The 26,199-nt window shown below is 36.8% G+C and overlaps 1 protein-coding gene across 4 annotated transcripts in view; it reads left to right on the forward strand.

The window, feature by feature from the left end:
- Positions 1–26,199, forward strand: part of ARID4B (AT-rich interaction domain 4B) — a 153,719-nt gene that overhangs the window by 105,581 nt on the left and 21,939 nt on the right. For all 4 annotated transcript variants that reach the window (XR_009220430.1, XM_058542994.1, XM_058542996.1 and 1 more), the window contains exons 18-19: positions 14,293–14,377; positions 16,219–16,417. Coding sequence is in view for 3 of the 4 variants with exons in the window: in XM_058542994.1 (XP_058398977.1) it covers positions 14,293–14,377; positions 16,219–16,417 (284 nt within the window). In the remaining variant the exon portion in view is untranslated. The remainder of the gene's footprint in view (positions 1–14,292; positions 14,378–16,218; positions 16,418–26,199) is intronic.

Raw genomic sequence — 26,199 nt, forward strand, 5'->3', positions numbered from 1 at the left:
TTTATATTCAGTGGCAGTTGTTTATTACAATAGCAGTTAGGAAATTTTGTATGGAGCTATTTGAGTTTTGTTTGATCTGAAACATCCTTTTCCAGCAAGCAAACTTTTACATTAGTATAATTTTCATTTATAACTGTTTCACAGCTGAAAATGTTAATTTTTGTTACACAAAAGATAGTGTTTGGGTCAATTTGTTTTTACTACTACAATGGAAAAACAAAAAGACATTTTTACATGCTTACATCAAATTTACTGAAAATAGCCAGAACTCTGGATCCTAAACGACATAATGGCTTATAAATGGCATAATACTGCTACAGAATTTTTCAGATATGGTGACCATGTATATAAAACTATTATACAACACTATAGAATTTACTAGGTCACCACATACTTGGAGTAAGTCAATGCTTTTTTTATAAATTTTTTTTAACTCTTCTAAAAATAGCATTTAATCTAGAAAAATGGGAAAATACATAAAAGTAGAAAGGTAAGATCACTAATAATGTTGTAGTGTGTTCTCTTTTGTCTTTTAAAAAAACTCCCTACATTCTTAAAAATTATAGCCATACTTAAGTAACTTTTAATGATAGGTTCTCTGTTATATTTGTTTTAATTTCTTTTAGTGATGTTAATATTTTATAGAAGATTTTAGTATCATTAGCTAATTGATCCTTTTCACTCTCAAGTTTCTAAGTCATGGTATAAACGTGGGATTGATTTTTTTTTTTTAATAAAGTTACATTTCAAAATTCACCTGCCGTAAACTTGGTTAAGCGTGTTGGTTTTATCCTTGTTCGGTAACGGCTATCCTTGTTCATTAATACAGCTAAGTGTATTGGAACTATTTAGACTGCTTGGCATGGGATTTAAAATACATCAGTATTTTATTATGTGTTGATGCTGATTCATATTTCTCCATTCATTTCCAGTTTGGCTTTCCATAATCAAGGAGTTGGGAATTTGATAAGGGAATGCTTTTTTTTTATTGAGGATCACCAACTGCATAAAAGGATTACCCTTAAGTAAAAGAGAAAGAGAAAAGAGAAACTGTAAAATTTCAACAGTAAAACTCTTAAATAAGTAACAACAGTTAGTTCTATTCCGTATTACAAGTTCTATTCCGTTACACAAAACAAAATAAGATAAATTGTACTTAATTATAAAAATGAATTTTGTAGGGGCTGGCGCGGTGGTGTAGCGGTTGGGTTCACACGTTCCATTTTGGCGGCCTGGAGTTTGCGGGTTTGGATCCAGGGTGCGGTCTTACTCACCACTCATCAAGCCATGCTGAGACAGCATCCCACGTAGAAGAACTAGAAGGACCTACAGCTAGGATATACAACTATGTACTGGGGCTTTGGGAGAAAAAAGAAAAAGAGCTTCAAAGATTGGCAACAGATGTTAGCTCAGGGCCCATCTTCCTCAAAAAAAAAATGAATTTTGTTTAAAAAATATCTTATTTCTCTAAACAAATTGATTCCTCCTTGGAGGGAATCGGGGAGAGGACTAGTAAAAAGCTTTCACAAACAAATGGGAACATTCAACGGCTTTTTTTTTTTTTTTTTTTTTTTTTTGGTGAGGAAGATCAGCCCTGAGCTAACATCTGCCAATCCTCTTTTTTTGCTGAGGAAGACTGGCCCTGGGCTAACATCCGTGCCCATCTTCCTCCACTTTATATGGGATGCTGCCACAGCATGGCCTGCCAAGCGGTGCGTCGGTGCACGTCCGGGATCCGAACCAGCGAACCCTGGACCACCGCAGCGGAGCGCACGCACTTAACCTCTTGCGCCACCGGGCCAGCCCCTCAACTGCTTTTTATCAAACATTATTGCTTTATTTGGCATACATACAAAGAAATGGTCCCTATTCGGGAATTTATTTTCCAGGTGAAAGAATTACCCCACCAGGATTTACAGCCCATTAATCCTACCACCCCTCTCCAGTAATGCCCTCAACCCTCTCCTTACGTTGCTTACATTCTTCAGTCACTTGCTATAATCATTTCTTTTGGCTTCCATGCTCTTCTGCTGCTCTTGTGTTGCTTCGTAGCACTCTCCTGACAGTACCACAAGAACCCTGATTGAATCTGACACTCCTCCTACTCCTTGCCTGCACCAGTGCAGCTGATTCTGGCTAGAGGAAAGCCAACAACCACACCGACTGTTCTTATTTTAAATTTGTGACTGTAAACCTCAAGTGGACACTATGTATCCTCCTCCTAGTCACTCTCCTACTTTCTCAGAGGACTTGCGTATTCTTTACGCAAGTAAAGAATTTTTTCTTTATGAGGAAGATTATAGCCCTGAGCTAACATCCGATGCCAGTCTTCCTCTTTTTGCTGAGGAAGATTGGCCCTGGGCTAACATCCGTGCCCATCTCGTCTACTTTATATGGGACGCTGGCACAGCATGGCTTGACAAGTGGTGCGTCAGTCCGCGCCTGGGATCCGAACCCGCAAACCCCGGGCTGCCGAAGCGGAGCGTGCCCCCTTAACTGCTACGTCACCAAGCTGGCTTCTTTTCTTTTTTTTTTAAGGGAGTGTTTATTTCGTTACTGTTATTTTTCATTGGGGTATAATTGACATACATTATATTAGTTTCAGGTGTACAACATAATGATTTGATATTTGTATATATTTGAAAATGATCACCACAGTAAGTCTAGTTAACGTCTATCACCATACATAGGTACAGAAGTTTTTTTCTTTTTTTTTTATACTGTTTCTCATCTCCTCAAAGCCCCAGCATTTCTTCCCCATCCTCGCTTTCATCTGGTGACCTTGCTTCTTATCTCATTGAAAAATTGAAGGGAGAAGACAATTTCTACACACTTCCACTACATCTGCCTTCTTACCTGTGTCTCTTGCCACATTCTCTGCCTTCTCATCTTTAGCCATAGGTAAACAAGCATGCTACTGTAAGGCTAGTCTTCTGGTTGCTGTAACTTCTTGCCTAAGCAGAGACATGCGCCCAGAAATTCTTCCCTTTTTTCTCTCTATTGTCAGTTTCTCTGTTCTAAATCATTTCCATCCACATATAGACTTGAAGTTATTTCTCCCATCTCAAAGAAAGTTCACTAGAGCTTTCCTCTACTTTCCCCTGCTGTAACAGTTCTTTGCTCCATTTCCATCCAGGAAAACTAATTGAGTTATCTACACTTGTTATCCCGTTTCTCTCCTGTTGTTTTTGTATAAACCCACTCCAGTAAAGCTTTTGCCTCCACCACGCCTCCAAAATTGTCACCAGTGACCCCATCTAGCTGAATTCTGTCCTTATTTCTTGACCTCTTGTTACTTGCCTTATCAGTGGTACTTGACCCAGCTGATGGCTCCTTCCATGATATACTTTTCACTCTGGTTCCAGCTGGTATAGCTGCAGCTGTTTTTCTTGTTTATTTTCCTTTTCTACCTTTCTCAAAATGAAGAAACCATCCCTCAATTATCCCATCTTTTGTTTCTTACTTCATGTTTGTGTGTTTTCTCGCTTCTAATTGTTCCCTTCTTTTATCCTTCTGATGACACATTTTAACTTCTTTTACATTCTATTCGTATTTTCCCAGCCTAATTTGAGTCAGTTTTCTGATACTGAATTTTTCTGAATTATTTTTTAGAACCAAAAGGTTTTGACCTCCTAGAATATATCTTCCACCTAGAACTGTGGGTAAATTTATTTTTTTAATTTTTCAAGCTTTTTCTACATCAGGACCACATTATTTCACGTTATGAAAATGTGTTTAGTTTTATAACATGAAAAAAACCTCAGTTCCATATTCTTTCCATTGATATCCCTGACCACATCTAGAACAGTATTGCCCTGGCAAATGGTAACTAGTAAATGAATATTGAAGTAAGTTGGATCTCCTGACAACAAAATGGAAATAAGAGCAGAAGTTAAAATCCAAATAAAAGGGACTGGTTTATAAAAATAATACCTATAGACTATAGAGACAAATGGGGGATTGGGACAGAGTGGCCTTGCTCTCTCACTGGAGCCTCTTCTTGAGTCTTTTATAAGTGGTAACTGTTGAACTACACCATTTTAAATTCTTATCAGCAGTGTGGTTCCAATTTCTCCATATCCTCATTAACACTCATTATATTCCATTTTTAAAAAATGTTTATTATAGCTAATCTAGTGAGTATTTCATTGTGGTTTTGATTTGCATTTCCTTAATAACTGGTGATGCTGAGTGTCTTTTTATGTACTGATTGGCCATTTGTATATCTTCTTTGGGGAAATGTCTGTTCAAGCCCCTTGCTCATTTTTGAATGGGTTGTTTTTTTGTTGTTGAGTTGTAGGAGTTTTTCATATATCCTGTATGTTAATCCCTTATCAGATAGATGATTTTTGAATATTTTCTCCCATTCTGTGAACCCACATAATTATCTTTTTGCTCTCTTGATAGTGTTTTTTGATGTACAAAAGTTTTTAATTTTGATGAGGACCAATTTATCTGTTTTTTATTTGTTGTCTGTGCTTTTGATGTTGTATCCTAGAACCCATTGCCAAATCTAGTGTTATGAAAATTTCTCCCTACATTTTGTTCTAAGAATTTTATAGTTTTAGCTCTAATATTTGTTTTTTTATCCATTTTGAGTTAATTTTTATATTTAATTATGGTAGTCAGTTCTTTCTTATGACCTCTTTGGGTCATATATAGAGCCCATTTCCTAATTAGCAGCCAAAATGGGGTTGAACCTGCGAGACTGGAATGAATCTGATTGGAAATGCTCATATCCTGTGACTTTCCTTCTATTGTGTGTCCCCTTTTGTGCCTTTAAAAATTTTTATGTCACTTTTCGGCTTAATTTCTCTATTCCTTCCTTCTCCAGAATGTTCTACATTCTTCTCTTTTTCTTTTTTCTTTTACTTCCGTGTAATCTGATCCCTGCCATACTTACTTTGTATATGCCATTGGATTTAGGAATATTGATAAAAGAATACAAAGTTGTTCTACTCATATGCTTTGAAATAATTATTCTGGAATTAATAAAAAGGAAAGCAAGGTACTCTAGGAAATTGTCTGCTTTATTTCTGTAGTATGAAAGGTAAAGAACTATAAATAAAGACCATTTGAGGGCCAGCCCGGTGGCACAGCGGTTAAGTGCACGTGCTCCGCTCTGGCAGCCCACGGTTCGCAAGTTCAGATCTCAGGCGTGCACCGACGCACTGTTTGTCAAGCCGTGCTGTGGCGGCGTCCCATATAAAGTAGAGGAAGATGGGCACGGATGTCAGCCCAGGGCCAATCTTCCTCAGCAAAAAAGAGGAGGATTGGCATCAGATGTTAGCTCAGGGCTAATCTTCCTCACAAATAAACAAACAAAAAGACTATTTGACAATGGTTTCCAAGTAAATATCTATAAATTTGTTTTAGAGAGGAGAAAGGGAATATTGCCCCTGTCATTTTCACCAAGGCTTCTTATTCCCTTTGCATGCTCCTTCTCTTGTATGCCATTCTTCTTTTCTTGATACCTCAGTATCGTCTTCTCCAAACTCTCGCCTTCACAGACCCTTCTGTTACAGTCTCCTAGCCTATTCAGTTATGTTTATGATATAAAGCATATTAAAATTAATAACTACTATCGCAGTCAAAGGGCTTTGTGTTACTGCTCATGTGAAAAATTACTTTGCAGCATGCAAAAACTTTGTATCAGACGGTCCTACATGTGAAGAAGTTTAAAACAAAGCTTAAAAGCAGTGAATAAGGTGAACATAAAAATAATTTTTACTGGGCCGGCCCCGTGGCTTAGCGGTTGGGTGCTCGCGCTCCGCTGCTGGCGGCCCGGGTTCGGATCCCGGGCGAGCACCGACGCACTGCTTCTCTGGCCATGCTGAGGCCGCGTGCCACATACAGCAACTAGAATGGATGTGCAACTACGACATACAACTATCTGCTGGGGCTTTGGGGGAAAAGTAAATAAATAAAATCTTTAAAAAAAATAATAATAATTTTTACTTAAAAATGATTTTTGAGGGCCGGCCCCGTGGCTTAGCAGTTAAGTGCGCGTGCTCCACTACTGGCGGCCCGGGTTTGGATCCCGGGCGCGCACCGACCCACCGCTTCTCTGGCCATGCTGAGGCCGCGTCCCACATACAGCAACTAGAAGGATGTGCAGCTACGACATACAGCTATCTACTGGGGCTTTGGGGGAAAAAATAAATAAATAAATAAAATTTAAAAAAAAAATGATTTTTGAGTTGACTAGTTTTTCAGTGCAAATGAACATAAACATTTCCTTCATGAAAAAAGATTAATAATAATAATATGCAGGTAGTTTTGCACTCAAATGGGCTTTCTTTCTTTGTGTATTCAGCTTAGAGTGTTTACTAAACTAGACCTGTTTCATTCCGTAGTTTTGTATTTTTTTCTTTTTTTTGTGTGAGGAAGATCAGCCCTGAGCTAACATCCGTGCTAATCCTCCTCTTTTTGCTGAGGAGGACTGGCTCTGAGCTAACATCTATTGCCAATCCTCCTCTTTTTTTTTCCCCCAAAGCCCCAGTAGATAGTTGTATGTCATAGCTGCACATCCTTCTAGTTGCTGTATGTGGGACGTGGCCTCAGCATGGCGGGAGAAGTGGTGCGTCGGTGTGCGCCCGGGGTTCCGAACCCGGGCCGCCAGCAGTGGAGCGCGCGCACCTAACCGCTAAGCCAGGGGGCCGGCCCATCATTCCGTAGTTTTTTAAGATTGGCAGGTAACATTTAATGTAAAATATAAACCTGGACCTGTTCCATTTGGTAGTTTTGTCGATTAGCAGGTACATCAGTATATTTGTCTAGATGTACACAAATACTAATCCCCTAAACTTCTCAAATATTGATAAAGTAAACTTTTGGGGTACTTTTATAAGACAGTAGCTGTGTCACAAAATACAGTGAGTGCCACAGTTTTGCAGTGGTCTTTTTTTTTTTTTTTTTTTTTTTTTTTGTGAGGGATATTAGACCAGAGCTAACATCTGATGCTGATCCTCCCCTTTTTTGCCAAGGAAGATTGGCCCTTAGCTAACTTCTGTGCCCATCTTCCTCTACTTTATATGTGACGCTGCCACGGCATGGCTTGACAAGCGTTCTGTCGGTGCGTACCCGGGTCTGAACCTGCAAACCCTGGGCCGCTGAAGCGGAGCACGAGCACTTAACCGCTTGTGCTACTGGGCTGGCCCCTCCAGTGTTTTTTATGAGCCTGGTAGAGTGCTCTGTGATGTGTTCTTAACATTACATATTACCTCTGCCAAAAGACCTATGCCTTTGTTTTATTTTACAGAGTTAAATTATCTAGGAAAACTGATTAATAAAATTACTATACCACTCCCTTGGACTATTTGTGTCAAATCTTAAATATGATTATTCATGTTTCTGTCATTCTCCTGTTATATTCTTTATTATGATGAACACCAATCCTGTGTCTTTGTGGATTTAACGGTGTTAAGTGGAAATATGAAATGTTAATAGCAGGCTTAGAATGTTATTTTTTCAATAATATAATACTTTTATTTTTGTTTTGTTATATTTTAAGTATATGACTAAAAGCACTAAATTGTGTTCAGTGGGTCTTTTCATAAATTTTGCTTTAGATATTCTCTTAAAGATATATGTGTGAATTGAGATTATTATAGAAAATTCATAAAGTAAATATCAATAACGTTGCTTATAAAGTTTATAATTAATAATAACTAGTGCTGCTTTGCATCATGACTTGGTCTTTTTTCATATTACGATGTCATACTTTTTTTCCCCGTATTTCCTTAATTAAGGGAGAAAAATTTCTTTCCTTGCCAAGATAGCCTAAATTTCCACTTTAGATGTGAGGTTTTTAACAGCAAAGTTAGTTATATGACGTACATTAACTTTTTTGTGTATAGATAGGCAAGATATAAAATGTGTATTGTTTAGCAATTATTAAGTGAATCCATTACAGAAAACAAAATACAAATGATTTTAATATTTTACTTAAATTAATGGTTGGTTATTAGATTGTATCTTTTTTTATAATCTGTATGTATATTTCGAATAGTTTTTAAGTATTATGTCAGTTTGGTTTTGCTTATGAAATTATTTAAAAAATATCTTTATTCTTCATGTAATTTTTTTTTAATATCTAAGATTATGTCTTTTGGGTATCTATTAATACATGCTAGTAATATTTCTTTGAAAATGGTTTAGTTGGGTTTAAAAAGAACCAAAATCTGAATTGATGTGGGCACAGTAACCATTTTGGTATCTTATATCTGGTTGACTAACATTCTTTTCCATTTTTATTATTGCTAAATGATTTCTTGGATGATTTGCTAACATATCCAAGCAAAAATCTTAAAGCTTTCTTTTTAGAACTCTTTTTCTGTGGTGAGAGCAAGTATGCTATGGTCTCTGAATGGTTCCTTCTAGCTTTGTATAAATATTTTAATTCAACACATTTTAAAAATTCAAATAGTTATGTGGCTTCTTCTTTCAGAAGGTTCGGAAGGTTTGTATTGTTACTTTTGTAATTACTGTTTAGTGTTGTCTTCTCTGTTAAATTGTAAGCTCCTTTGCAGGAAGGAGCTGTGCTGCATTCGTTGCTGAATATCCATTACCTATGTGATGGTGCAGAGCCTATCACACAATAGGTACCTAAGAAGTATTTCTTGAATGAATAAGCCCTCATGCATACTTTTAGTCTTGGAGTTTCATAGTTTTCATTTTAAGGATCATTTGGTCCAGCTCTTTCATTTTATTTAGGTCAAAGAACAGAGCTTTAGAAGTTAAATGAAGTGCTCATGCATCTGTTTTTTCATGTTTGTTCCATTAGTTGAATGTCAGATGATCTCAATAGAAATATTCTCAGATAAGTCATGTAAATACTTCGAAAATATCTTCCTTAGTACTTTAGTTAAATATCAGATAAGATATTGTCTAGATTCCATGTATTAATTACAATGAATTTATTGATAACTGAATTGAAAAAGTATGGTCTAATCACTAACAGACAGTCTTAATTTTCTAACTCAGTATTTGTTTTAAATATTTGTTTTTAATATTTGTTTTAATGTTTGTTTTTCGATATTTGTTTTTAAATGGAAGAATTTAGTAATCTTTTTTTTCCTTATGCCCTGGCAAACTATATTTCCTTTGTCACAAAGAAGGCAGTTACTCTCTTCTGTTAATAATTTCTAAAGGTAAAGTTTAATTGAAGGCAGGATAGTTTATATTAATAATCCAAACTACCTGGTTTTCCTCAGACATTCTCATAAAATTCTGTTGCTTGCATCTAAAATTGCAAGTCGTTTTGTTTGTAGGCCAACTGCTTAGCTTAAATTTCTCTCCTAGTTCTCAAGCTACATTATCACTAAACATGATAGCTGACAACAGCAGTCCTGCTATTCTTGGAGAGAAATCTGGATATTTAACAATAAAGTGGTTTCTCTGAAGACCTGTTGCCCTAAATAGCTATTAAGTAGTGTTCTTCTTATGCAGTAGAGAGACCCCATCAACATATGCGCTTTAATGTCTTGATTCCCTCAATGGTACTTAAAGCAGAGTCCAGAATATTGGAGAGCCCCTGTGCAGGGATGACCATTATAGCTGAGGGGAGGACAGCATGTCCATATATTTGGGGACATCTGAGAAAAGGACTAGAGAGCCAGCCCTGATGGCCTAGTGGTTAAAGTTCAGAGCTTTAACTTTGGCGGTCCGGATTCACTTTCCGGTCGTGGAACCATACCACCTGTCTGTCAGTTGCCATGCTGTGGCGGTGGCTCACATACAAGAAATAGAATGACTTACAATTAGGTATACAGATATGTACTGGGACTTTGGGGAGGGAGAAAAAAAAAGAAAAAGATTGGCAACAAATGTTAGCTCAGGGCACATCTTTTCCTGACAAAAAAAAGAAGAATAAAAAAAAAGAACTAGAAGCATTTTAAGACAAAAAAAATTGATATTTGACTTAGTTATTAAGATTCTTGTATTTTTTTTTTTTGGTGAGGAAGATCAGCCCTGAGCTAACATCCGTGCCAGTCCTTCTCTTTTTGCTGAGGAAGACTGGCCCTGAGCTAACATCTATTGCCAATCCTCCTCCCTTTTTTCCCTTTTTCTCCCCAAAGCCCCAGTAGATAGTTGTATGTCATAGCTGCACATCCTTCTAGTTGCTGTATGTGGGACGCCACCTCAGCATGACCGGACAAGCAGTGCGTTGGTGCGTGCCCGGGATCTGAACCCAGGCTGCCGGTAGCGGAGGGCGTGCACTTAACTGCCAAGCCACAGGGCCAGCTCAAGATTCTTGTATTCTTTAAGAATGTGTTTTGAGGGATGAATGGATATCCAATTTGATGTGGTACCCCAAGGGGAAATTGAGAAATATTTTATGGTCTTCTATTTCTTAGCTGCAGTTTTCTGGTCTTTGCCACTTCCCAGTCATTTCGATTTTTATGGTATTCAAGAATTTGAATTTGAGCTAAATTTTCCCATTTTCTATCTTCATTGACTACTTTCTTGTCCGTTATATCTAAAGTAAATGTGTTGTAGTCTGTTTTTAATATATGTTAAATATACTGTATAAAAAGTCTGAGTTTATATAGAATAATAAACAGGATCAACTGCAGCTTTTTCTTGTAGTTCTGAACTAAATTCCCTTCATTCAAGTCTTTATTCTTGGTATTTGATAGAGAATCAGAGATCTTGACACACTAATAATTGCCTCCTTTATTTAAATTAACTGGCATTAGTAAAATAAAAATTAAATTGGCCTAGCTCTTTTTTATATAATTTAGTGTCTGTAGGAATTGTTGATTTTCTTTTTGGCACCAGCTTTTTTTTTTTTCCCCCACATGAGTTTATGTTTCTCTCCTTCCTGTTCTTTGAAAGTATTCTATAAAGAAAATAGAACACTTGAATAACGCTCTTATGAGTAATTACATAAAGGAAAAGAACTTTTCCTATTTTTAAAATACAGTGATCAGCTATAGCTTTCAGTTTATATTCTGATCATCTTTTCTTTTCCTTGTAAGATTAATCAGGCAACTAAAGTGCTATTTAGTACCGCATTAAGTTTTGAAATATTTGTCTGTTAGTGTTTCTATCAGTAGTCTCAACCTCTGTTTGGTAAGGGCATTTGTAATTTGAAGAAGCTCCCTTAACCAAAATTCTCACACACTGTTTTCACCCTTATCATGGGTTGGTTCATACTGTGCATTTTTGATGAGGTTTTTTCAGTTGCTGATCTGTTACTTTTCTCTGTGCTTACTCTGAATGGGACCTGCCATGGAGCCTCTACCGTCATCTGGTATTACACTGTTTTAAAAGGCAGTCCATTTCCCCTTCTTATCTAACTCTCTGCATAGTGCTTTTTGGCAAGCCTATAGCTTGCAAGGTGAAATTGCTTCCATGGTTTGAGTTTTTTAATCTGTGAAATAAATTCATTGATAGATTTTTAAAGCATGTTCTAGTTCTAAAGGCTATTAATTATAATAACAAGAACAATATTGTGTTACTACATTTTATAAAAAGAGTGCATAAATCTGGCTGAGAAAAGAAAAAATCTAAAAGAATGGTGTCAGAAAAAGAGAATACCTGAACAGACAAAAAGCACTGAGAAAGTAGAATAGAAAGAGGCAGATAATAAAGGAGTCATTATATTAGCTAATATTCATAGGACCGTAAGTTACTGTGTAATTACTCCAATAGGAAACATATCCAAAAAATTTTCCAAGGACTCTCTTAAAACCGTACAGAATATTTGGTAATTTTAAAACAAAATTGTTTTCCAGAGTAGTAAGACCATAGTGGTTTTTTTGTGCGTGTGTGTGAAGAAGATTGGCCCTAGGCTAACATCCATTGCCAATCGTCCTCTTTTTGTTGAGGAAGACTAGCCCTAAGCTAACATCTGTGGCCATCTTCGTCTATTTTGTATATGGGACACCACCACAGCATGGTTTGATGAGTGGTGTATAGGTCTGTGCCCGGGATCCGAACCCTCAAACCCTGGGCTGCCAAAGCGGAGCACGTGAACTTAACCACTATGCCAACAAGCCGGCCCCCAAGACCATAGTGCTTAATTACTACTATTCAAATATTTTAGAAGTGCATATAGTTTGTTTCCTCTAATTCCAGAATTTTTTTTTTTTGTTTCCTTCCTGGTCCAACACTCTTTCCACATCAATACTCACTACTTAAATTCTTTTGATAACCAGTCCTCTCACACCATCCTCACTTTATAATTGAGTGGAGGAGAAAATGATTATCCTATAACGTCTGTACATTGGTAGAGCTTAGGCAGTGGGCATCGGCCTGTACCATACTGAATAGCCATTATTTTTTTTATGTATGTGTTCCTTCTACCTTGTTTCTAAGAGATTTAAGCAATATACATTATCTCTGAATCATAAAGAAATCTTCCGCTATCACCGTGAACACTTTAACTATGGAGGCAGTAACTATTTTTTCTCGTTTGATGTGTTTGGTGCTCCATGTAAAATATACAAATGTACAATATTGTGGTGGCGGTCTTAAATTGAAAGCTACTATTTTGCCCTAATTTGAAATATACTTCATATCAAAAACCCAAGTCGAGCTGAGTCATATTCTTATTGGTAGTAAAAATGTCTGGCATTATAAAACTAACTACATAACAGATAGTCTTTGGTTAAGAAAGGTAAAAAACTATTATATCTTTGTTCAACTTTGATGTAACTATCATAAACTGTCTTCAGTTTATCTCATAAGAAACTAGAAAGCTTATTTTGTTTTCTTTTAAACAAAGTACATAGCATTGATTTCCGTAACTATATTCAAATAAGAGCAACTTCTAGGAGTTCACATTCAGCTTTGCAGAGGGCAGAGATATTTTCTGTTCATTCTCCACCTTTACTCCAATTTTGGGAGGAGCAGTCTTCTCAAGAGTATGCAATTTTCAGTATTAATGGGATAATTAAAAGTACTGTAAATACATAGGTAGGTGCTACTGTGTCAGTATAAATACCAAAAGAGGTGTGTTTAGTAGAAGAATAATGTTTGCTTTAAAATTTTTCAAAGTACTTATCATGTTTGATCCTTAAAAAACCACATGTGGTATGCAGTCTTATTTTTTACTTTTTTAATGCAGTCTTACTTTATACAGAATAAACTAAGTCTGATGCTGAGAATGGCTTGACTAGAGCCACATAACTAGTTAGCAGGCATTATGTGAAGAGTTCCTAGAACTCATTCCATTTCTTCCTCGTTCTCTCTAATCATCATTGTGGCTCTCAACAGCTTGCAGAAGATACAAACATAACCCCTTGCGTGAGGTTGAGCCCTCAGCTTTATTGCAGCCAGTAGTTAGCAGCAGTATAACTCTGTCTGGAAGTTGTTACAGATGCTTTCCAGGCCTACTCTTAGAGCAAGAAATATAATTTGTCAGGTAATGACCCAAGTCGTTTACTTCTTGACTTAGGGCCTTTATTACTTCATTTAGTACTTCTAATAATGAGGACATTTTAATTTAAAAGCTCATTTTCAGTTGTTCATGTTCTGGAGCTAAAAATGTCAGTGAGTTTTCCAGAATAAATGTATGTAACTTTTGAACATAAAAGGAGGTTAATTTGTTTTTAATGTTCTTTCTGGCTGAGTTTTTATAAAAACAAACTATTCTTTTTTACTTTAAACAAATAGCTTTATTGCAGTCAGTAGTAACTTGCACCCTGTAAAATCATGCAGACTATCAGCATTGAGTGGAGAGGCCATCACAGCTGTTGACTTTTAGCTGTCTGTACATGTAGGAAGTGTCTCAGAATACTGAAAAATTTGGCAGAATAATGCTTTAGTATTTTATGAGAAGGTATTTTTTTCTAGGTGATTTTGCATTGTCCGTAAGTTATAATACTATGTTCTTCTGTCACACAATGTCATTTAAAACTGGAGCATATTAACTTAGCTTCCTGATGTGTCTAGAAAAAAAATTGCCTACTTGCTGCTTAAAAACAAAACAAAGTACTATAAACAAAAAAGTATAGAAAATATTGTGATTTCTCTTAATCGTTATTATCCAGGTTTGTCTTCTCTGTGGTGTGGCAGAGTAAGGAGTGCTAGTCTAGAAGTCAAGAGATCTTGCTTTCTAGTCTTGACTCAGACAGTAGCTGACATTATATCCTTGGGCAGGTCACTTCATTTCTCTTTGGGCCTTGGTAGCTTTATTCATTGAACCAGGAAGTTGAACTAAATGATCTCCAAGGTCCTTTCCAGTTCTAAAATGTTATAATTCTATTTATGAGTTTCTCTCTAATATGGCATAGTTCTGTGGTATGTGTTTTGCATATTAATATTAATTTCTTTTAATTTTAGATATGATGAATGGATTAAAGCAGATAAAATAGTAAGACCTGCTGATAAAAATGTGCCAAAGATAAAACATCGGAAGAAAATAAAGGTAAGTGCTTTTTTTTTAATACATCATAGCTATTAATTTAAGAACTTTTCCTTCAAAATGATGTATAAAGTGTGTGTGTGTGTGTTAGTAGAGTTGTACTAGTCAAGTTGTACTTGAAATAGCAAATTTATCTAGATTTAGCAGTTCATCCAGCAAATTTAGCTAGATTTGGGTATATTTAATATTGTCAGTTTATAGAAAGGCATTTTGGAAACAGTACTAAATGATCTTTGAGGCTTTTTCAGCTCCAACATTGTATAAGGCCACTTAGCCAGATTTCACTTATCCATTTCAACCCTTTCCCACCCCTCTGGTCTCCAACTAGGAGCCGTAAAGTATTGTGGCTGGGAGCCCTGGGTTACTATAATACCTGTAAACTATTCACAGGAAGAAAAGGAGGTGTCTGAAGGCAGAGGAGAACGTATCTGCAACTCTTCTTTTTCTCTTCATCTTTATTTGACTAGATAGGTAGTGGCTTAGAATATGTTCACAAGACCCTGTTAGGCACACCCTACGTCAATACCTACAAGCTCACGGTATCTAGTGAGCTTGTGTGGAAATTAGTGTTACTTTTGTGTATGATAAAATTACTCTTATTCATTCTAAGACTAAATCTTTTTAATGTTTTATTAGAAAGTAAACTGTTAATTAGGTTTTAGAATATTTTTTATCTTTTTAATGGCTTTTTTATACTTTGGTATATATAGTTGAGGTGTTCAGTAGTTCTTCTGAAATTTCAATTCTCATATTCTAAGTGAGGAGCTATTTACTTTCCTGCTAAATGATACCCTAGTGGCCCCAAACAGTGAAAACTTTCCCCTAAAGTGGTTATTCTTTTCTCACTGTAAAATTAGGCCCATATTTTCAAAGTTTTGGTGTAGCAACCCAACAGCTACAACTCAGGACTTCTCAAACCCCTTTTCATCTTTGCTCTTGGTCTTTATTGCAAAGTATAGAAATCATGCTATATTTAGCATTGTTTTTAGTTACTAGAAGAATTTTGTGTATGTGGCACTAAAAAAAGCCAATTTCCTTACACAAAGCAAGTTTTAGGAGTAGTGTTTCTCAGGTTGAGAATAGGGTAGGGGTGGGAGAAGCAATATTAGAATATTACTGGGGGAGTTTTTTAAAGTATTTATTTAGTTCTCAATTCAGTTCTTGGCCCCTCCCAGGCATATTAAAATTCCTGGTCATAAAGGAATTTTGAAAAAGCTTCCTAGAAAATATTTGATATTGTACACTCCTCTCTCGCTCTGTCTCATCTGACTCTGAGAACCACTGTTTTTGAGCCTGTCCTCTGACAGCCATTAAAAGCCATATTTGGTCTTTGAGTGAGGTAGGCTATTTCTGCCTTCAGAATGCATAGTATATTATGGCCTCTGGTATAAAGTAATGAAGTGATGAAAAGGCTGGCAACAGTAGAAAAATTAGAACAGCAGTAATCATTGATAGGCTTTGAAACTACTAGGTTGAAATTGTTTCTTTTTTTTAATGAATATTTAATTTAAGCCTATTGTGATTTAATTTTGAAGAATTTGTAACACCAATTATTAGCAGTGTGGAGGTTTGCTAATCTTAATTGCCTATTTGATTGCTAATTTATTTCCATTATTAAAATATAAATATTAGAGAAAAACCTTTTGCTCATCCCTCAGTATTTGTTAAATAACTTTGAGACAACATCTCTGGCTGTTTTGAGGGACTTTTTATGTTCTTTCTTTTTATGTTATTTACTAATATATTCTATAACTTTGAGTTAAAAATGAGTATTAACATTGTTACTAATAAATGCCTCATGATAAATTATGGCTAACATGAGATAATTTTTTTTCTTAACCTAGAATAAATTAGATAAAGAAAAAGACAAAGATGAAAAATATTCTCCTAAAAACTGTAAACTTCGGCGCTTGTCAAAACCACCATTTCAGACAAATTCATCTCCTGAAATGGTGTCCAAACTGGATCTTACTGATGCCAAAAACTCTGATACAGCTCATATTAAATCCATAGAAATTACTTCTAGCCTTAATGGACTTCAAGGTAAACATAACAAACATCCTGTTGCATGCAAGTATTTGTTTTTAGTTTTTATAAATCAAATTCTATAAAGGTAATTCAATGACATTATCAAATTCTGTTTTTTGATTGAACCAGAATTTTGTTGGCTCTATTATTACTTGAAATAAAATGAGCCATTGATTGAGGCTTGGAAATATTTCTGTTAGTAGATCTAAAGGGCACCATTAAATTTTAGTTAAAATTTAATATTCAGCCTGTAATACTGTTACTGTGTTTTTTCAGGTACCCTTTTTTCTATTGCCGTGTAAACCATAGTTTGTGTTTTGCAGTATCAGACTATAAACTTATACTGAATTTTTGGTAAAGAATACCAAACTGTGCTTATCTTGATTACATCTATTATGGTCTCTTTTATGATGGCATTATTGTTTAATATTTAAGGCAGAATGAAGTATAACTATGAAATAATAAAAGTGATGAGGACTGGAGAGGGAGATTTAGTAAATCTGACTGGCAGGGAAAGGGGGAATCAAGTAAAGTAAAATAATATATCTCCATAAAAATGTTTTACACTTCTCATAACTTAAGAGAGTTTGGATTTTTACTGACTTTGAATGTAATGGAAATTGGTTTTTGTCTCTTACTTCAGATGGATATTCATAGGAACTCATTCTATAAACCAAATGCTGCAAATATTCTAAAGTTCATTTTTCATAATTTTCTAGTGGATCAGACATACAGAACAGTATATGGGAAAATATTTATATAATTTAAATAATAATAATAATATGAATGTTGTTCTCTCTGCCACAGTGATAAACAAATAGTACCTCAGAGATATTGCAGGTTCAGTTCCAGACCACCACAATAAAGCGAATATCACAATAAAGCGAGACATGAATTTTTTGGTTTCCCAGAGCATATAAAGATTATATTTACACTATACTGTACTCTGTTAAGTGTGCAATAGCATTATGTCTTTAAAAAACTACATACCTTAATTAAAAAATATTTTATTGCTAAAACAATGCTAACCATCATCTGCGCCTTCAGTGAGTCGTAATGTTTTTGCTGGTGGAGGGTCTTGTCTCGATGTTGAGGGTTGCTGACTGATGAGGGTGGTGGTTGCTAAAGTTGGGGTGTATGTGACAATTTCTTAAAATAAGACAACAATGAAGTTTGCGGCATCAATTGACTCTTCTTTCGCAAATGATTTCTGTGTAGCATGCGATGCCTTCTTTCAAAATTGGAGTCAGTCGTCTCAAATCCTGCCACTGCTTTATCAATTAAGTTTATGTAATATTCTAAATCCTTTGTTGTCGTTTCAACAATCTTAACACGATTTTCACCAAGAGTAGATTCCGTCTCAAGATACCACTTTCTTTGCTCATCCAAGAAGCAACTCCTCATCTGTTAAAGTTTTATTATGAGATGGCAGCAATTCAGTCAAATTTCAGGCTCCACTTCTAATTCTAGTTCTCCTGCTGTTTGCACCACGTTTGTGGTTGCTTCCTCCATTGGAGTCTTGAACCCTTCAAAGTGATCCATGAGGGTTGGAATCAACTTCTTCCAAACTCCTGTTAATGTTGATATTTTGACCTCTTCCCATGAATCATGAATGTTCTTAATGGCATCTAGAATCATGAATCCTCTGCAGAAGGTTTTCAATTTACTTTGCCCAGATCCATCAGAGGAATCACTATCTATGGCAGCTATAGCTTTACGAAATTTAATTATTTACTTAAATAATAAGGCTTGAAAGTCGAAGCTACTCCTTGATCCATAGGCTGCAGAATGGATGTTGTGTTAGCAGACATAAAAACAACATTAATCTCGCTGTACATCTCCATCAGAGTTCTTGGGTGACCAGGTGCATTGTCAGTGAGGAGTAATATTTTGAAAGGAATCTTTTTTTCTGAGCAGTAGATCTCAACAGTGGGCCTAAAATATTCAGTAAACAATGTTGTAAACAAATGTGCTGTCATCCAGGCTTTGCTGTTCCATTTATAGAGCACAGGCAGGGTAGATTCAGCATAACTTTAAGGACCCTAGGATTTTGGGAATGGTAAATGAGTATTGGCTTCAACTTAAAGTCACCAGCTGCATTAGCCCCTAACTAGAGTCAGCCTGCCCTTTTAAGCTTTGAAGTCAGGCATTGACTTAACCTCTCTAGCTATGAAAATCCTAGATGGCATCTTCCTCCAATAGAAGGTTGTTTTGTCTGTATTGAAAATCTGTTGTTTAGTGTAACCACCTTCTTTAATTATCTTAGCTAGATCTTCTGGATAACTTGCTGCAGCTTCTACATCAGCACTTGCTGCTTCACCTTGCACTTTTGTGTTATGGAGATGGCTTCTTTCCTTAAACCTCATCAGCCAACCTCTGCTAGCTTCAAACTTTTCTCCTGCGGCTTCGTCACCTCTCTTAGCCTTCATAGAAGTGAGGAGAGTTAGGGCCTTGCTCTGGATTAGGCTTTGGCTTAAGGGAATGTGTAGCTGGTTTGATCTTCTATCCAGACGACTAAAACTTTCTCCATATCAGGAATTAAGGCTGTTTCGCTTTCTTATCATTTGTGTGTTCACTGGAGTAGCACTTTTAATTTCCTTCAAGAACTTTTCCTTTGCATTCACAGTTTGGCTCACTCTTTGGCCCAAGGGATCTAGCTTTTGGCCTGTCTTGGCTTTTGATGTGCCTTCCTCACTAAGCTTAATCATTTCTAGCTTTTGATTTAAAGTGAAAGATATGCAACTCTTCCTTTCACTTGAACACTTAGAAGCCATTGTAGAGTTACTAATTGGTTGAATTTCAGTATTGTTGTGTCTCGGAATAGGGAAGACTGAGGAGAGGGAGGGGAGTGGGGAATGGCCAGTTGGTGGAGTAGTCACAACACATAGAACATGTGTTGATTAAGTTTGCCATCTTATGTGGGAACGGTTTGTGGCGCCCGAAAACAATTACAGTAGTAACAGCAAAGATCACTGATCACAGAGCACCATGACAAATATAATAATAATAGTACAGTTTGAAATATTGCGAGGATTACCAAAATGTGACACAGAAACACTAAGTGAGTAGATGCTGTTGGAAAAATGGCGCCAGTAGACTTGCACCACGAAGAGTTGCCACAAACCTTCAAATTTGTAAGCAAACGCAGTATCTGGGAAGTGCAATACAGTGAAGTGCCATAAAATAAGGTATGCCTGTACTTAAAAGGATTCTGTATGTTTCCCTCAGGTAATTAATATCCTGACTTTAATGTAATCATTCCTTTTCTTTAGAATTGTATTATACCTATATATATTCCTAAAGAGGATATTATTTAGTTTTTTAAAAACTGAGGTGGTAAGCATAAGCCAAGCTATGTAAGAAAAGGCAATATTTCCACTTACGTGAAGGCTTCCTGAGAATGTTATCTGAATAGAGTCTCTAGGTCATATTCTGATTTCATATTCAGCCTCTCTGAGAGTTTACAAAGCCTCTCTAAGTGAAGTCAATGAGGCAAGTTCATAAGGGAGTACTGGGAAGCATCGGGGCTCACCATACAAGAATATCTGACGTAGTCATAGCAGATAACTAAAAGGGATGTGCTCAATGGGAGTAGTAAGCTGCTCTGTATTTTCTGATTCTAGGCTTACCAAATATACCTCTAGCTTTACAGGTGTAGGTCAAAACAAAATGTTTATGCTGGTTAAAATGGTGTTGTCAGCTGATCCAGGTAATGGCAAACAAGACTTTGAGGGGAGAGCTGGAATTTCATCACCACATGGTTAAAACAAGCTAATACAGATAAAGAATCTAGTCAAGTTCAAAGACTGTATGGTGGCAGCAAGCATGTTGGTGATGATAGCCCTCGGTATGACTTTCTTTGGAAATAAAACTGCACTGGTCTGGACTGGTTTCCTTCTACATCTAGTGTATAGCTCTCTTCCTGGCGAGGTTCCGTTCTAGGGATCTCTCGTCAAAGTAGTCCTTAGAATTCCTTTGTTTTTGGTATCTCATGTCTTTTTTTTACCCTCTGGTATACTCTTATTGTGGTAGAGCACATTCTCTAGTAACTTGTTAAGAATAGGTGAATAAGAGGGAGGGTAAATTTTTAGACTGTACACATCTGAAAATATTTTATATTCTATTCATGGTTTTGCTAGGTTGCAAGTTTTTCCTTCATTATCTTATTGGCATTGTTCTATTGTTTTTTGCTTCCAGTGTTGTTTCTGTGAAGTCCAGAGCTCTTCCAATTCCTGATTCTTTGTATATGACTTGTTTCATTGCTTGTTTTCTGCTTTTCTCTCTCCCTGGAATCTTGAATCTTTGTTTCTAATGTCCTAAAATTTCACAGTGATTATGTCTTGTGTGGATGCATTTTCATCCACTGTGGTGTGTACTTGCTAGACTCTTTCATTCTAGAAACTCTTATCTTTCTGTTCCAACAGGCAGTTTTCTTGAATTATTTTGTTGATTATTTTCTCCTCTGTGTTTCACTGTTCTCTTTTTTTGACCTGCCATTATATCAATATTGTACCTTCTGCAGTATCCTCCAATATGCTTATCTTTGGGGGAGGGCTTATTATTTGTTCTTTTGTCTTTTTCCTCTTAATTTCTTAGAGGATTTCCTCAGCTTTATCTTCTAATCCTTTTATTGACTATTTAATTTACTGCTATAATGCTTATTGACAGTTGTAATGTTTTTAAGTTTCAAGGGCCCTTTATTTTTGGCAGACGTTCATACCATTCTGTTCTTGTATAATGGGTGCATTATCTTACCTTTCTGGTTTTTTTTTTTTTTTTTTTTTGTGAGGAGGATCAACCCTGAGCTAACATCCATGCCAATCCCCCTCTTTTTGCTGAGGAAGACTGGCCCTGGGCTAACATCTGTGCCCATCTTCCTCCACTTTTACATGGGACGCCACCACAGCATGTCCTGACGAGAGGTGCGTCAGTGCGCGCCTGGGATCCAAACCCGGGCTGCCAGCAGCGGACCGCATGCGCTTAACCGCTACGCCACAGGGCCGACCCTTACCTTTCTGATTTTTATCTTTCTTTTAAAAGATATGGTAGGGGCCGGCCCCGTGGCTTAGCGGTTGAGTGCGCGTGCTCCGCTGCTGGTGGCTTGGGTTCGGATCCCGGGTGTGCCCTGGTGCATCACTTGTCCGGCCATGCTGGGAGGGCATCCCGCATAAAGCAGCTAGAAGGGTGTGCAACTGTGACATACACCTATCTACTGGGACTTTGGGGAGCAAAAGGGGAAAAAAGGAGGAGGATTGGCAGTGGATGTTGGCTCAGGGCCGGTCTTCCTCAGCAAAAAGAGGAGGATTGGCATGGATGTTAGCTCAGGGCTGATCTTACTCACCAAAAAAAAAAAAAAAAAAAGATATGATAAATTTTTGTTGTTCTTCTTTTGCATGGTTAGTTATGTCCAGTTTGCTTTTTCCTGTTTTATGGTTTTGATCTCTTCCCTATGAAGGACTTTTTTTCTTGGCTGTCTTCTCATAATTATGAGGTGAGGACTGAAAACTGATTTGGAATCTTGAGCATGTGGTTGGAACTTGTCAACTTTGAGTCCCCCCGTGGGGTAATGGGTGGGCCGTTTCTTGGGGAATCCCACTGTTAGATCTTTAGGTCTTTTTCTTAGACTAGTTGCATTCCAGAGAGAAGACTCTTCCAGTCTCTTGACTGGAGGGTAAAAGAATGGCTTCCAGTGTTCTAGGATCCAGTTGAGGAATGGGGAAGTGGGTAGGGGAGATTCGTAGCATATTTATTTATTTATTTTTATTATTTATTTATTTTTTTTGTGAAGAAGATCAGCCCTGAGCTAACATCGGCCAATCCTCCTCTTTTTGCTGAGGAAGACTGGCTCTGGGATAACATCCATGCCCATATTCCTCTACTTTATGTGGGATGCCGCCACAGCATGGCTTGCCAAGCAGTGCGTTGGTGCCTGCCCGGGATCCGAACCGGCAAACTCCGTGCCGCCGCAGCAGAACACACGCACTTAACCACTTGCGCCACCAGGCTGGCCCCTCTTAGCATATTTAGAATGCATACGTTCACTGATCCCCCTGATTTCAGCATCACACCTGTACTTATGTCTTTAACAGTTTTAACATTGCCCAGGCCAGAAGCCCTGTCTTACCATCTTCAGAGAATAAACCTCCAGAAGGGCAGTTACCCAGTAACCTGGAGTAGGGGTGAGGACCTAGGAATCTAAGTACTTTTCAGATAGTGTTTACCTAATGCTCTTTATATTAGGCTCCCTCTTCCACTTTTCCATTTTCACAGGTACTTGGCACAGCCAGTTATTATTGAGAAGTTTATGGTAAAGTGGGTTCGCTCTCAGCTCCCTTCACTGCTGGCTTGAAGAAAGGTTTGGTTTTCTTGGGTCTGTTTCACTCATCCATCTGCTTTCTGGCTTGCATATTCTGTTGCTATTCTCTCCTGTTTTTCTCCATTTTTGTCAGTGTATGTTATTTCAGAAATTGTTACCATACCATTTGTACAATATGTATGTATGTGTATATATATAATATATAATTATTAATATGTATCCTAAACAACATACATATGTTATATATACATATGCACACACATATGATATTTTTATAAATGGGATCATTAACACATTACAAACATGTTTTTATACAAAAAGTACCAACCCTACGTTTTTGGGGGGGGCTTAGTGTAGTATAACTTACAAATCTTTCCATATCGGCACATCCATACTACTGAATAGATGTATCATAATTTATTGAATTAGTTCATGATAAAAAGACATTCAGGTTGTTTCCATTTTTCCTATTGCAAACAATTCAACAGTGAGCATCATATTGGCATTTTTTTTTTCTTTTGGTGAGGAAGATTGGCCCCGAGCTAACATCCATGCCCATCTTTCTCTACTTTATATGGGATGCTGCCATAGCATGGCTTGACAAGCGGTGTGTTGGTGCGCGCCCGGGATCCGAACTCGCGAACCCCAGGGCCACCAAAGCGGAGTGCACACACTTAACTGCTTGTGCCACCGGGCTGGCCCCTCATATTGACGTATTCTTAATGTTTCAAATATTCTCTTCATATTTTCTCTTTTCCTTGGTGAATTTTATTTTATTTTAGTTTTGGCCATAGATTGAATTCAAGGCACTTCAGATATTTCCAGTTAGGAAATGGATGTTGCTGTGAATGCATATGTGTATGTAGATGCATATATAAAGAAAAATTGATCCCACCTATAAGTGCAGAACACAGATAGCTAGGAGTTTGTCGCCTTCGTATGACATGGGCTGGGAACAAGAGGATGGGTGAGGGTTGGAATTCTGTGGAGAAATTGAATGTCTCCAGACAGTCTTCCACATTCTGGCACTAGGGATTCCCTCAAGTAAACTAGATCCCTGATGAATCTTCTAATGGAAAGCTTATCCATTAATAAACCCTATCAACACAGTGGTGCCAGTCAAGTTTTAGTAGGTTATCCTTAAATTTGAATAGTCAAGGAAAGCTCCAACATAAAAGATGGAAACTAAAACAAACAGAGGAAATGAAGAGAGAGATAATGAAGGTAATAAAAATTAACATTTATCTCTCTGATTATTAATAATCTCAGAGAACCCATAAGCATCTGGAAACCAAGAACAGGATGCAATGAAAAAGGCACAAAGAACAAGAAAAACTTGGAATTAAAAATTGAAATTAAAATTCAATAGAGCACTTAGAAATTAAGTTGAGGAAATCTTCCAGAAAGTATAAGAAAGCGGCGATGGAAATTTTAGAGAAAAGATAAATGACATAAAATATCAATCTAGGAACAGTGAGGGGCCGGCCCGGTGGCGCAAGCGGTTAAGTGCGCACACTCCGCTGTGGCGGCCCGGGGTTCACTGGTTCGGATCCCGGGCATGCACCAACACACTGCTTGGCAGGCCATGCTGTGGCGGCGTCCCACGTAAAGTGGAGGATGATGGGCATGGATGTTAGCCCAGGGCCAGTCTTCCTCAGCAAAAAAAGAGGGAGATTGGCAGATGTTAGCACAGGGCTGATCTTCCTCACACACACACAAAAAAATCTAGGAACAGGGAGTACAGAGGAGAAGAAAATTAGCAAGTAACAACATGCACACACACACCACTGTTGTTTGAATATACTTATAATTTATATCTCTTTTTGTGTTTTATAATGGGGAGAGAGACACCAGCATTGCCTATAGAATCTCATCGTACATCATGAGGAATCAAGAAGCCATGGAAGCATGTCTGGTTATATGTAACTGTAAAAGGCAATTGGATTTTAAAAAACTAGACAACTAAAAAAACCCAATTAAGGTTTTCTTATGAACTATCTTACAACTATATTATTGATTTTGTACCTCATTCCTTAGTGAGTTTTATATATAGCGCTCTCTCTTGCTCCCTTGCTCTGTATGTATGTGTGTGTATATATATATCACTGGGGTCAGATAAGCCTTAGTGGGGGGAAAAAAGAAATTTGCAAGTAACTACAAGGAAATATTTTCAAAACTGACAGACCTGAATCTTTAAATTGAAAGAACCCACCAAGTACCTGATAAATTAATGAAGAAAGAGCCATGCCATAGTCCATTATTATGAAATTATAAAATACCAGGAATAAAAAATCATCACAGAGGAATGAGAAGACAAATGAAAGTAGTGTTTTCAACACTATGAGCAAAGGAGCACTACGTTCAAAATTTTGAAAGAAAATAATTTTCGACTTGCAATTCTGTGTCTGGTTAAACCTAACCATCAGACAGTGAGGTTTGAGAGTAAGGATATATTCAGACATGTAAGGGCAAAGAATATTTACCTCCCATATGCCCTTTTTAGGAAACTATTAGATGATGTGCTCCAACACAATGTGGTAAAAAACTATGAAAGAGGAAGGTAGGAGATTCATTTGACAGTGGGTCTAGGTCAAGAGAAAGCCGTGAAGGGGATTCCTAGGATGATAGCTGTTAGAGCAGACCCAGAGAGCAACCAGCTAGATGGAGCAGAAAACAGGTCTCTAGAGTAGAGCGATTTGGTGAATAAGGGAATTGGATAGAATGCTTGACTTAATGGAGCAATTGAAATAAATGTGAAAGACTTAAAAAAAGGAAGACATAACATGTAGAAAAGGACTTTTGGAAACTCTTGGAAAAATAAAGGCAATAGAAGAAAGGAAGTATCAAGTATATTATTTATATCTGCAATGAACCATATTTACATATGTTATAAATACTATATTTAATTAAAAACTATATATAGAAAGTATAGCAGAAGGGAGATAGGAGTATTAATAAAACAGAAAATCCTTATTGCTTATAGCAGGCTAAACTTCATAAATCAACAAATAGTATATTATTAAGAGATGATAGTAGTAACTCTAAGCAAAAATAGTTACAAGATTTTAGAGACTGAGGAGGAAGGAAAAAGAGGAGCTATGGGTGTTTTACCTTGACTCTAATTTGTTTTAACTATGTATATGTATTGCTTTGATAATTTTAAAAATTCAGTTATGTAGTAGCATATTGAAAAGATGACATTTTTAACCATCTTAATTGTATCAATTATTTTTTACTTTTAACAAACTTAGCTAAAGAATGTACATGGATTTCTCAGTAGAGTTCTGTAGTTAAGATTCTAAATTCTGGAGTCAAATGACTTAGATTTAGATTTCATCTTGACTTTTTCTAGCTCTTTGGGGGTAGTTTAACCTCTTTAAATCCCAGTCTCCTAAACTATAAAATGGGGCTAATAACAACACATATCTCGTAGGGTTATTGTAAGATTAAATGAGATGATCTGTGCAAAGCATATTAAAGT

This window comes from Diceros bicornis, chromosome 6 (assembly GCF_020826845.1).
Source record: "Diceros bicornis minor isolate mBicDic1 chromosome 6, mDicBic1.mat.cur, whole genome shotgun sequence".
NCBI lineage: Eukaryota > Metazoa > Chordata > Mammalia > Perissodactyla > Rhinocerotidae > Diceros > Diceros bicornis.